Source organism: Plectropomus leopardus, chromosome 22 (genome assembly GCF_026936395.1).
Source record: "Plectropomus leopardus strain MGB_pleo_1.0 chromosome 22, ASM2693639v1, whole genome shotgun sequence".
Taxonomy (NCBI): Eukaryota; Metazoa; Chordata; class Actinopteri; order Perciformes; family Serranidae; genus Plectropomus; species Plectropomus leopardus.
The window spans coordinates 11005128-11018513 of NC_142197.1; the positions used below are offsets into that span (position 1 = coordinate 11005128).

General features: G+C 40.0%; 1 protein-coding gene across 3 annotated transcripts in view; it reads left to right on the forward strand.

Moving 5' to 3' along the window:
* The window catches only part of atp2b1a (ATPase plasma membrane Ca2+ transporting 1a), a 52096-nt gene that overhangs the window by 23180 nt on the left and 15530 nt on the right, over window positions 1–13386 (forward strand). For all 3 annotated transcript variants that reach the window (XM_088072357.1, XM_042511537.2, XM_088072358.1), the window contains exons 3-12: window positions 1611–1808; window positions 2679–2936; window positions 3106–3231; window positions 4700–4861; window positions 6124–6162; window positions 9023–9178; window positions 10142–10356; window positions 10641–10883; window positions 10976–11217; window positions 12856–13093. In XM_088072357.1, coding sequence (XP_087928483.1) covers window positions 1611–1808; window positions 2679–2936; window positions 3106–3231; window positions 4700–4861; window positions 6124–6162; window positions 9023–9178; window positions 10142–10356; window positions 10641–10883; window positions 10976–11217; window positions 12856–13093 — 1877 coding nt within the window. The remainder of the gene's footprint in view (window positions 1–1610; window positions 1809–2678; window positions 2937–3105; window positions 3232–4699; window positions 4862–6123; window positions 6163–9022; window positions 9179–10141; window positions 10357–10640; window positions 10884–10975; window positions 11218–12855; window positions 13094–13386) is intronic.

Consider the following 13386-nt stretch of genomic DNA (forward strand, 5'->3'; position numbering starts at 1 on the left):
CCAAATGCATAGGGATATGTGCATTTCTGCAATAGGCAGAAATGTGTAAGACGAAAAAAATAGGCCCTGTTCTAAGTGGATTAGATCTAAATGCGTCATGCAACACAATATTTAACAGTCTGCTTAGTTGACAGAAAATGAATTAACAATTTTGATAATTGTTTAAGCTGTTTTGGACAAAATAGGTGTTCTCTGGGGATTTTTCAACATTCCCATCTATTATCTGATATTTTACATAATAATTGATTAAAATGTATTTGTGATTAACTGGCAATTAAAGTTATCTGTAGTTAAAGCCCTATGATTACTATGTAAGTGTTGCATTCTCCTATTTATAATAATGATGTCTTGATTTATTGCAAAACTATTTTTAAGAACAGCATTGGACAACAGTTATATAGAAATAAATATTAATGGCACACTTGCGAGAATTGTGGAACATTAATTAAATAGGATACCTATTCTAGTAAAAAAAATACTGACTCTAACAACGGATTAAATAATCAGTTTCAGATTTTGTATGTATGTTATGTCAGATTATAGGTCGACCCGTGCATCACTGCTACTCGCCAGTAATCAGCTGACAGATGGATTCGTAATGTCATATTTTTTGAGATGCTGTATCAAAGTTAGAGATGCCTTTATTGTGACAACATCTTTAGTCTGTGTGTGTGTGTGTGAATGTGTGTCTGTCTGTCCATACGTTGACTTTTCTGATCCTTTTCCCTATTAAGACACTGCTTTTCCGAGTGCAGCTTCCCTTCAGCCGACAGTAGCTCGACTCTGTATTAGTCTCAGTCCCTTGCACACTCACCCCCAGCCCCCACTCACCCCCGTTTGCCTGTCAGTAGCAGTTTCACACAGTCACTCTTCCCTGGCCCCCAGTGCTGCTCCACCTTCTTTCTGCCACACACACACGCAGCTCCATCCAGTCTACACAGCCACCCACACACAGTCCGTCGGCATGAATAGAACTGAAAAACTGTCATGCATCATCAAATGTGCGAAGGCCCTTTTGAATATATGACTGTGCCTTGAATGTGGAGGCATTTGAATGGGTGGCTGCAGAATGCTCTCTGTGCACATGGATGAATGGGTCTCAGGCCAACCAGACGTGCGATGTGTCAGAGAGATGACTCTATAACAGGACAGTAGTATACATAAGCACCTGTGAGTCGAGAGCTGATTCAACTTCACGAGTCATTGTATTTAAAAAAGACAATTTGCGGGATTAGATGTGACCTCACAGTCTTTTGCTCGCCTGAAAGAGGTGAAAATGTTTTACATGCCCACAGAATGTGTGTCATTGTTGTCCTGCATTGTCGCCTCCACAGCGTCCTGTCAGAAATGCAGATTCCGTTTGGGGATAATGTTTTTGGAGGCCCAGTGACGAGAGTATAGCTCACCAGCTTTTACTTTTTTTGAGACAAGCTCTCCTCCTGTGAACTGAAATGTCAACAGTAATGCATCCATCTGTGCTCAGATTACATGGCACATAATTAAGGCTCTCTTTTATTTGATGTGAATATTGAATTTTTGTCATCAAACATAGATTCCAAGATAGATTTAAAATGAAAGTCTTATAAACTAATTTTTCTGTCTTTCTGCAGGTCTAAGTGGACAGCCTGGAGACATCGAGAAGCGGAAAACAGTGTTTGGGGAAAATTTAATACCGCCCAAAAAGCCCAAAACTTTCTTACAGTTAGTGTGGGAGGCACTACAGGATGTCACACTGATTATCCTAGAAGTGGCAGCCATAGTTTCACTAGGCCTTTCTTTTTATAAACCTCCAGATGCCGAAAGAGAACGTAAGCAACAACACTTCATAATTTCCTGTTCTTTTCATTGATTCATGTTAATGTTAATGGATATAAGCCTGTTTAAGTTTGGGTTTTTAATTGAATATTTTGGACATGGATAACATGTTTTGTGTATTCTTGAGAATTGGGACAAACCCTGTCCAACAACAAAAAAAGAAACTTAATTTTATTTCTTTTTCCACCAAACTAATTCAATTTTGTTTGAAAATGATTCATATACATGAAATAAATAAGAATGTGTTAAAAGCCTTTAAAATCTAAAACTAATGATTCCCACTGAGAACACTGTGTTGAAAATGTACTATAATGAGGCTGTGCCCCAGATTTTTGTCAACTCCATCATTAAGAGGTCTCCACTGTCAGATGTTTTTTTTTCTGTTATATTCATTAATTTCTTTTTTTTATCTAGCTGATACAGCTAGTTTAATACTTTATTCCGTGCAACAAATATTTAACATTGCATTCATGTTTTGTACTCTAAGACATTCTGTGTACCTGACAGATTTGAAAAATTCAAGTCCTTAGCTGCAAAAAATGATTATTTAAGAAAAATTAAATTACTGGGAGGTTGGCCCATTACAAGGTTTTAATGCCAAGACCTGTATCTTTTAAAACATATTTTCCCAGAATAAATGAAAAGTAGAAATTGGTTTTAAAAGTAAAAAAGGTTTATCCCAATTCTCATGAATGAGTGTCAGACAAATGTCAGTCTCTTGGAGCTGCCTCATTTATGTAGTAATCATGGTGAAATCTAATGAAAATATCCTCCTCTCTTAGTGTTTTACGCTGCATTTATTTGTCTCAATTTGTGAATTTCATTGTGCTTGAGTAATTAACATTCACCCTGTCCCTCTGCAGACTGTGGAAGGGCTGCTGGTGGTGTGGAGGATGAAAATGAGTCAGAAGCGGGCTGGATCGAGGGCGCCGCCATTCTTCTGTCAGTTATCTGTGTGGTGCTGGTGACAGCGTTCAATGATTGGAGTAAGGAAAAGCAGTTTAGGGGCCTCCAGAGCCGCATTGAGCAGGAACAGAAATTTACTGTTGTCCGTGGAGGACAAGTTATCCAAATTCCCGTGGCTGAGATCGTGGTCGGCGATGTTGCACAAGTAAAATATGGTAAGACAAGATTGTCAACTGTGTAATAGAAGTCAATTGATTTAATAAAAATGTTCCTTTGAAGGTGCTTTAGATTTTGAAGATTTATTGACAAATTGCACAATTTACATTTTTTGGTACACTATTGTTCCTCCAAATTAAAGTTCTGTGTTGTCGGTGTGTGTTTCAGGTGACCTTTTGCCTGCCGACGGAGTCCTCCTCCAAGGCAACGATCTGAAGATCGATGAAAGCTCACTCACAGGGGAGTCGGACCATGTCAAGAAAACACAAGAAAAAGATCCAATGCTGTTATCAGGTAACGTGAAGCCTCGACTTTATTTTTCAAAAGTTCTCTCCTTGCTGGTTGTTATCAGGAAACAGTGACAATTTTTGAAAGCGTGTTTGGTTGAAAAGACAACTTTGAATATCATTTTTCCCGCCATCTCATTAAGAAATATTCTATAATGCTCGTAGACGTCTGCAAAACTGACTGAGCTCATTTCATTTTAATAATACAATACACACCATCTTCAAAGCTTGGCTTTATGTGACTCCTGGCTTTATTAAAATGAAATGAGAGATAACCCTTGTGCAGTTTCATTATATCAAAAAGCAATTCATTTTTAACAGACTTATAAAATTGGTCACATGTACACAGAGGTCAATGGGGAAACTGACCCTAATCTTATTTTTAAAAATTGGATGTTTTAAAATTATAACAGTGTCAACAAAGTGAGTCCCGAGTCCCAGAGTCATACTGTCAGAGAGGTCATATGACAGCACTGTCCTGACACCTTCATCCCTAAGCTTCAAAACATTGTTTAACATTGGCATCCTGTTCTTAGGACACTTTCAGAGATACATTTCTATTTGTATTCGGTGCTGTTATAATAATGGTTTAAGCAACAAACTGAATTAAAAGAGATTTGGCGTCTCTGTCCAGCTGCTCAGTGTAATCAATTAACCGCCATCCAAAACTCCCCAGATGTAAAGCCGTAATAGGTTGAATTTTACTGTGTGGAGTCCATGTGCGTATAATCCCGTAAACACCGTCAGATAGCTCTGTTTTCACTCCATTCAGTTCCACAGAAGGAGTGTGTAGGGATTCTGGAGCAACACTTGTTTAGTTCATCTGGTTCTCTACTGGCGCACCTCCAAGAGAGAGGAGTGCACTCGGTGTGTGTTCGGTGTGCGCGCGTGTGTACACATTACTTCACCACTGCTTTTTGATTTCCCTCAGCACAGGCTGTACCCCTTCTGCCATCACTCTCAGGAATTAAAGGAAAGCATCCTCTAATTAACGGAGGGATGAGAGAACTTTTAAATGCTTTGTACTTTTCAGTCGCTCGCTCTGTCTCCACTCTCTTTTGCTAAGCAAAGCTTGTTTTCTCTTCTGTTATTTGTTTTTTCTGTATAAATCGATAAGATTTTCTTGTGTCCTGAGAGGGATGGAGAAACCCTATTGTAAAGTCTCAGATTTCAATTAATTCACTCAGACTCACAAATGGCTTTGATTAAAGGTTTTGAGGATATTTGCATCAGTGACTATTATTTATTAATTATTTTTTTAACTTTCAAGCACACCATTGTTTTTGTATTTATTGCCTCAATTTAAAAAAATGTGCATTTGTTTTCTCCTCCTTGAAGGCGTGGCTAAAGCCAAAGTATGAACAGAAACATGGTATAAGAAATCCTGGAAGCAAAGTGAATCATTTAGTCAGATACTGTACATACACTTTCCCTCCCTTATTGACTGACGTTTTATTTTCCTCCTCTGCCCAAAGGCACCCATGTAATGGAAGGCTCAGGGAAAATGGTGGTCACTGCTGTGGGTGTCAACTCTCAAACTGGAATTATCTTCACTTTACTTGGGAGCGGGGAGGAGGATGACGATGATGAAGAGGAAAAGAAAAGGGAAAAGGAGGAGAAGAAGAAACAGAGAAAAAGTGAGTATCCCTGATACTTATTTCCCTTCCTGGTTCTGTTTTTCCACATGCGTGTGCGCACATCTCAATTTTCAACCACCAGTTTTGCATCTCACATAAAGATCTTTCATTAAGTCTTTTTATAGTGAAAGCAGAAAGGGCTCAGCGTGTACATAAAAGTGTAGCTGACACAGTTGCATGCACACTAAGACCACAGTGTTGCACTGCTTAGACAAGTAAGGGTTGCCTTTATGAGAGCACAACAAGGAGAGCACAGCAGATTCAAGGTTCAGGACTGAGCTGTAGTTGTTGATTAGCCTTACAAACATTTTTTTGATTAATCCTTTAGTCTATAAATTGTTTAAAATTGTGAAAATGCCATATCTAGTTTCCCACAGCCCTCTAGAAAAACACTTGGACTGTCTTTGTTATAAAATCAAAGCAGTAGTTTACTGTTTGGCATTTTTTTTAAATCCAAGAGAACTGATATGATAATGTACATAATTTATAGTGTTTTGTCAAGAATTTGACAGTCATTACACATCACAATGCATAGGTTACGATTCAGTATATTGCAAATTGTAAGCAAAGCAATATATTGTGATGTATTGGGAACTATTGCGCCCTTTGACTGCCTGTTTCATAAGCCTGTGTTCTTTTTGTTTATGTCTTAATGATGATGTGGAAAAGTCAAATGGCTGAAGATAGCTTGCAACAATGATGACACATACGTATCCAAAAGGTCAACTTCATTGTGACATCATAATCTGAGAAAAAAACAACACTTTTTACTCATAAACCAGGAACAGAAAGGGGGATATTTGGTCAGATACTGAATTTGTGACACTAATCTTGGGTGTCCACCTTGAAATCAGTCTGTTGATGATTTTCCTGACAAGCTGATTAGTTGTTGGTCTATAAAATGTCATAAAAAGGTGAAAAATGTCAATTGTTGTTTCCCAAAGCCCAAGGTCACTTCCTCAAATATCTTGCTTCTTCCACAACCCAAATATATTCAGTTTGATGTCACAGAGAAGTTCAAAAACAAACAAACAAACAAAAAAATACAAAAAACATTTAAATTTAAGGAGTTGAAATAAGAGAAAAACTATTTTTTTGCTTTTTTAAAATTACTTAAATGTATTAATTGGTTGGTGATTAATTTAGTAGTTGACAACTTGTTTAATCTAATACATATAATTTTCCAATAGTGGTTTAATATTTCAGTTACTGTGTATTGCCCAGCAGTTGTTTTACTGACTTCGTGGTGTATTTTTCCACAGACAAGAAGCAGGATGGATCTGTGGAAAATCGTAAGAAAGGTAAGTTACATTCCCACACACACACACACACACACACACTCACACACAGACACACACACTCACTCACACACACATAACTGTATATAACTGGCCCTACAGTTTAGCAGCCCCTACCTTGTATATATTAGCCTTTAGCCTTATCAGTGTCTTCCTCCCCATTCAGAAGCATAGCTGCATGGGCATAATATAGGTGAAAGCCTCATTTGTTAAAGAGTTGGCTGCAGTGGTTTGATGAAAGAAACAAGGAGATGCATACTTCTGCACGTCCCCACGTCAGTTTACACTTGGTACTGACTGTTCTTGCCCATCCATTGTAGTGTCTGGCCCTCCCTTCTGTCTCTATCTCCTCTTTTCTCGTCCTTCCCTGGCACATTGCGCTTTGAGCAGCAGGTGCTACTGAATCCAGTTATAGCGATTAGTGATGAGGAGATTAAAGCCATGCAACAATTCTGGGGCCAGAACATCTGCTTTCCCACCCATCTCTCTCTCCGACTCTCCCTCAGGCCCCCACAATTTGATTTCTATTGATGTCCCAATCCCGACTATTCAGAGTCAAGCTGCCTCGGCGAAGACTTGCACAATTTCAGACCAACAACAATGATAATGAGGCTGTTTAGCAGTAACTCAGCCAGCTAGCCAGGCTTGTAGTCCTGCTGGGACACTATGATCAGTTGTGCTTGGGTCTGTGACCACAACCCTGGCGCTAGTCCCTGGTGCACAGATTCCCTCTGCCTGCCAGGAATCAACAGTAATCCTTTAGACTGAGATTACACAGGCCATGTAAGAGCAGAACAAGCCGCAGTCCGCAGCAGCTGCAGTTAATGCCCCTCCTCTTCCTGCAACATACATTCACACAAAACACCATGCTACTGTCCACACTGTAGTAAACAGAGCTTTAAGCATTGGCAAATTGCTCATGGGCTGCATATGCTTACAAAAGAGTGCAGAAATCACACAAGAAACCATATAGGAGTAAAAATGAGAGAAATGGAAAAATGGTCCTGTAGCAGCAGTGGTAGCGCCAGAGCCCGGCAGAGCTAATGATTTTGTCATGTTGAGTGACACGACGGTGACCAGCCCCTGCTGGCCCGCCGGCTGCCTCTCCTCTCTCCTTTGCCATTAGAGGCTTTGCGTTTCCAAGGTTACCTGGTTAGACGTGGGTTTTGGGATTCCTGTCAGTTCTGCACACGAAGGGGGGGGGGGCTCCAGAGGGATGTTGAGGAAGAGATGAAAAAGATTTATGGGAATTTAACTGGCAACAACTGCTGCGGTCGCTGTCGAAAGAGGAGGCGATTCCTCAGACGGATCCCAGTGCTGCTAGCCAGTTAACCTGTTCTTTAAATCTCTAGGTGGGAGTATGGTAATTACACTTCCAAATCTTGCAGCTAATTACTGTGCAGTCAGATCACTGCAAACATAATTACAGTGACATTTCCCAAGTTCCATGGCTAAAAGGGAAGCAAAGATGTCCATGCTTTACTTTTGAGTGATGTAACATCTTTCACTCTTGGAAGTCATTTTTCATTTCATCTGTTATCTTGAGATGTAATGCTTTGCTATGTTATACTTTAAATATTTCCGTGATATAGTCTGTTATAGTCTTGCTGTTCTGAAGCAACTTGCTGTGACTTATTACCTGTTAAATCAGACAATCAAATAACTTTCAAATCAAATCTAGTCTAGACCTGTCGGTGATCATCTTGTTTTTCTCAAAGGGAAACTAAGGTTTTTTATTTTATTTTAAAGTGACTGATGAAGACAACTGTTGAAACTGCTCCAGCATTGAGGAAGCTGCAGCAGCAAAACAGGCTGCAGTGTAATCCCTGCGGGCAAATGTGCATCTTTAGTTTAAGTCCACTCATAGTGTGTGTTTTTCCACCCACAGACTCAAGTTGTGATTCTGAGTGTCTTGACAACATTTCGGAAAGAAGCTTTCAGAAAAATGAAATGTCTCTCCTTCTGAAATCTCGCGAGAGGTGACTAGTTGCTGGAAAAATAACAGTGGAAATGTTAGAGTTGGAGAGAGGAGCACCAGGAAAGATTTTTGATGTCTTGGCTGAGTGTTTTGCTCGACAATAATGAAAGACTGCTGGATTTCAGAATGATGCTTCACCTTTAGTGTGACTTGGTTACAAACAATAACAGACAGACAATATTAGCAATAGGTAAAGAAAAACATACAATTTTTCTGTAGGATCATTTCCATAATGTTGCCAGTCACTCATAACAATCTGAAAATGTCAGTTGCTACAATGAGGACCTTTAAGTGGACATTTTTGTCAAAATTGCCCTTGAGGATTACTGCAGCCTGTTGTGCCACTTGTAGCTGCAGTGATCTGTATCAGTACTGGACCAATTTCAAATACTGTTGTCTCCATTAGTCACTTAAACACAAACACATGGAAAAAAGGCTTCAGGTTTTAAAATACCAACATTTCCATTTAACACAACCATAACAGGGAATAAAGGAATTTAAAATATTACAGGCTATGTAGTTTTCTCACTTCTGTTATTTCACCACATGGAGATAATTCATTCACTGGTGTGAGAGCAAATTTTTTTATTTCAGTTTTGCAAATGTAAGCAAATAGGCTAATCTGTGGTGCCTGATTAAAGACTGCAGCTCTTGTGTGTTCTTTGGGTTACGCTGATTTGTTACAACTGGTAGACTTGTTTGCTGCTCACTCCATAAATCCTTGAATTTGTTTGAACATGAAGATACTGAACACAGTATTGCATTTTGTGAGAATCAAATTGTGTTCAGTAAATTTGTGTGTTCCACTAACATGTAAAGGCCAATACTTAAATTCTAAGTGTGTGGTCGTTTCATGTAACACCTTCATCTTTTTCTTTTCTGCAGCTAAAGCACAGGACGGTGCTGCGATGGAAATGCAGCCACTGAACAGTGATGAGGGAGGTGACGCAGAGGAGAAGAAGAAAGCCAACCTGCCAAAGAAAGAGAAGTCTGTTCTCCAGGGCAAACTGACCAAACTAGCTGTACAGATTGGCAAAGCAGGTGAGTTGGACAAAAACATGTGACACTGCTTAATGCTAAGTGCTTCTATTTTTGTATCTGCTCATTCACGGCCATTTCATTGTCTACATCTTCACCTTTCTGAATGCTTTCTGTTCAGAACTACTGTCATATAAGTAACAATGTTCAGAGTTTGCACATGGTGCTTAAAGTGCTTGAATTTTATGAGGAAAAATACCAGAAAACTTTGGAAGAAGCCCCTTTTTAGAAGAAACAGTGCTTAAAATGTCCTTTAAATTCAAATAAACCACATAATGTGTTTTTATGCTGACCAAAGTTTTGTTTATCAAAACATTATAACTAAATTGCTTAGAATCAGAAGTCGTTAAGCTCCTTCTTTCCTAAAATTATAATATGTAACTGTGTCAACCATGGCGCACTGCCCCTCTCCTTTCCTCCGCAACTTTATGATGTCCCTCATAGTTTATTTGTACTTCGCTCCACTCTTAAAACTCTGGCAAAACTAGTACGCCTATGTTGGCATGGCTAAGAGCTGGCTTTTTTGTTTCCATGATTTGATTTTCTCTCTTTTCAGCAGTGCGCCGCTATAATAGCTGAAAACTGAAAGCAAAATTTAGGTTCTGGCTGGCATCAATTCCTTGTGCTATTTCCAGGTTGTTCTGTGATGTTCAAATGTTTTTTTAAGGGTTTTATAAACTTATGCCTAGAATTATTTTTTGATTAGCCTTTTTGGTTTCAGTCGGGACACTTTAGTGTGGGGCACTGCGTAGCTCACCTGGCCAAGGCGAAGAATTAACTGTAAACATTTGGGGAAAGTTGTCCCCAACCCAGTGTGACTTATTTGGGTTCATATGTTTTGTTCTTCAATTAGTGACTTTAAATAAGTCTGAAAATAAATTTGCTTTAAGCCGTAAATGATATCCATATGCTTGATTGATAACCCTCTTTTCTTCCTTTTCTCTCTCATGCTCTCATCCCCCTCAGGATTGGTTATGTCAGCCATCACTGTCATCATCCTGGTGGTGCTTTTTGTAGTGGACACCTTCTGGATCCAGAATCTGCCCTGGGTCAAGGACTGCACACCCATTTACATTCAGTTCTTTGTGAAATTCTTCATCATTGGTGTTACTGTTCTAGTAGTGGCTGTTCCTGAGGGCCTGCCTCTTGCTGTCACGATCTCCCTGGCATACTCCGTTAAGGTAAATTCTCCTTTGCTGACCAGCTTTAACTTTAGCCCATTAAAACTATCAGGCTAGCCTATTAAGACAAGGGGAACTGAGTAACTGATACCCAAAAGCTAGGCAATGATCCCATATGCTGAAGTTTATCCACTCAAGGAAGTATTAATTTCAATGTTGTAGCCCTAACACACATTTCAGTGAAATTTTTATCCTGCACAAACAGTATACTGTTACATTTCTGCATAGTCATGCTGAATTTCGTTGTGTTTATTCATTTGATATACTGTTTTCTCTTTCTACAGAAAATGATGAAAGACAACAATCTGGTACGGCACTTGGATGCCTGTGAAACTATGGGCAACGCCACCGCCATCTGCTCTGACAAGACTGGTACGCTCACCATGAACCGCATGACTGTGGTGCAAGCCTACATTGCTGAAAAACACTTCAAGAAGGTCCCAGAACCAGAGAACATCCCCTCCTCCACCTTAGACATGCTGATTCTGGGCATCGCAGTCAATTGCGCCTACACTACAAAGATCATGGTAAGCCTGAGAAAAGCATTGTGCCTCTAAAATACACTATGAATATTGCTTTTCCTGTCTCATCCTTACTCTCGTCTCTCCTTTTCCTTCAGCCTCCAGAGAAAGAAGGGGGCCTGCCAAGGCAGGTGGGCAACAAGACCGAATGTGCCTTGCTTGGCTTTGCTAAAGACCTGAAGCGCGACTACCAAGTTATACGAAATGAGATCCCTGAAGAGAAATTGTACAAAGTTTACACCTTCAACTCAGTCCGCAAGTCTATGAGCACTGTGTTGAAGTTGGCTGATGGCAGCTACCGCATGTTCAGCAAAGGGGCCTCAGAAATTCTCCTGAAAAAGTAAGTAAACTGCTTTCATGTTTTTTTTATATTGCACGGTGTCGTCTATGCAGGGCTTGACATTAAGGCTTGTTGGCTTGTCTGGGAAAAAGCACTGCAGTCACGAGCAACATGCAGTGGTGGCTGATCTGCTCCATAATGAGCTTTATGCCTTTGCTGTGATAGTTTTATACACGAGATAGACAGTAGCTAAAGAAGAGGCACTGAGGACACCAGCACTTCTATGAAAAAATTAGGGATTTTCAACTGGAAGCGCTTGGAGTGGCCGCATAAAAATCGCGGGTGCTCTGGAAAAAAATGACGGGTGCAGAGCTTTTTCTCTTGGTGGCTGCATTCAGCTACATATGATATCTCCTCATTGGTGCCCAAGTTTTCCATAAAGTAGGAACTACACTCGGTTCAAACATTTTTCCTATAGAAGGCTTCATTTAGACTTCACAAGCCAACGAAGTGCCAGAGAAAGCACCGAACAAAACAGCTATGCTACAAACACAGCTAACTGGAGAGGGAGGAGAGCTAGCTCAGAGACGGTAAGTGCTGTTACTGACAGTGGCAGTGAGCAGCACCTGTCAGGCACCCATCACATAGCTGCCGAGCTGAGCGGCACCACTATGGCACTTTGTCAGCATTTCAGAGACACCTCCCTCAACCTGCTGTCAGCTAGGAGAGAATTGTGCATGTTAGGTTTTGTAAAAAAAAAAAAAAAAGTTAAACAGAATTTGTTTGTCATTGTTATAGGCATTTGTTCAATTACTATTATTTTTTGTTCCTTTTCATGTCAAAACAGGTGAAATTGTAACCTTGATGGTCCAAAAAAAATGTAAGGCTGCTGACCTGCTGTGACAACAAACCATGCACACTCCTCTCCTCATTGACAGCAAAATGTGAAAGTTACATGCAGCCACATATACCAAAGTCATACATTGAATTACATATTTGTTTACACAGCTGGCATGCTTTCAGCTGTATGTTCGTTTGAATTCTGTTTGGCATACAAACAAAAATTGTAAGTTATTGACAAGTAACTTTTGTGCCTGGATAAGTGAAAGGTGAATTTACTTGTCTGAAAAACAAGTGCAAGTAAATGCACTTACAAGTTAATGTCGAGCCCTGGTTTATGTTTATATTCGTGTTTCACTCAGAATTTCACACTGAAGGGAAGAAGTCTGATCAGTTCTTACCACGTAAATTATTCTACTCAATGAAAGGTTATTTTGTAGATTTTTTCACTTTTTCCAGCTGGCCAGACTTTGCAGTAAATGATATGTGTAATGGCTTAAGCAGCTAAGAAGTTCAAGTGCGTCCCACCCAAGCCCCTTACTTTGCGACTTAAAAACAGGCGCTAAGAAAATGAGCCGGTAACAACTCTGTAAGCCTCTTAACCAAGCAGGCTTCTTTTAACCCACAGAAGGCTTAGTGTGACTTCTCACTACTGCAGCTCACCATTCAAATGCTTTGTCTTCTACCCTGCCCTTAAGTCTTTATCTTATCTAAAATATTTTCTCCATCTTCTCCTCCTTCATCCATATATCTCAACTATATCTGTCTTAATGCGTGTCTTCCTCTGGATATTCCCCTCTTTCTTTTTGCCCTCTCCTCTACACTTGCATATTAATATGTTCTCTTTTCACCTCCCAGGTGCTACAAAATCCTGACAGCAAACGGTGAGTCTAAGGTGTTTCGCCCTCGGGACCGAGACGACATGGTTAAGAAAGTGATCGAGCCCATGGCCTCAGAGGGCCTGAGGACCATCTGCCTTGGGTACAGAGATTTCCCCGCCACTGAGGGAGAGCCTGACTGGGACAATGAAAATGATATACTCTCTGGACTGACCTGCATCAGTGTGGTTGGCATTGAGGACCCTGTGAGGCCCGAGGTTAGTAGCTACTTGTGTCAGAACGCACGTCAGCATGAGGTTATATCACAATTATTTAAGTTCAAACAGGTGCAGAGAACTTAATTTCGTAGACTATACTCAGTAGTATATAATCATAGGAACAGTTCACAATGCAAATACAACTTGCTTGTAGGGACATCAGGATATTTGCTGCTAAGAAGACTTTTTGGTGCTGCCCAAAGAGGTTTCAGCCAGCACCAAATTCATAAGAATTTAGAATAAAAATCAGCTACTAAAATCCTCTCCAAATTTAATTAATATTTTATTGTTTT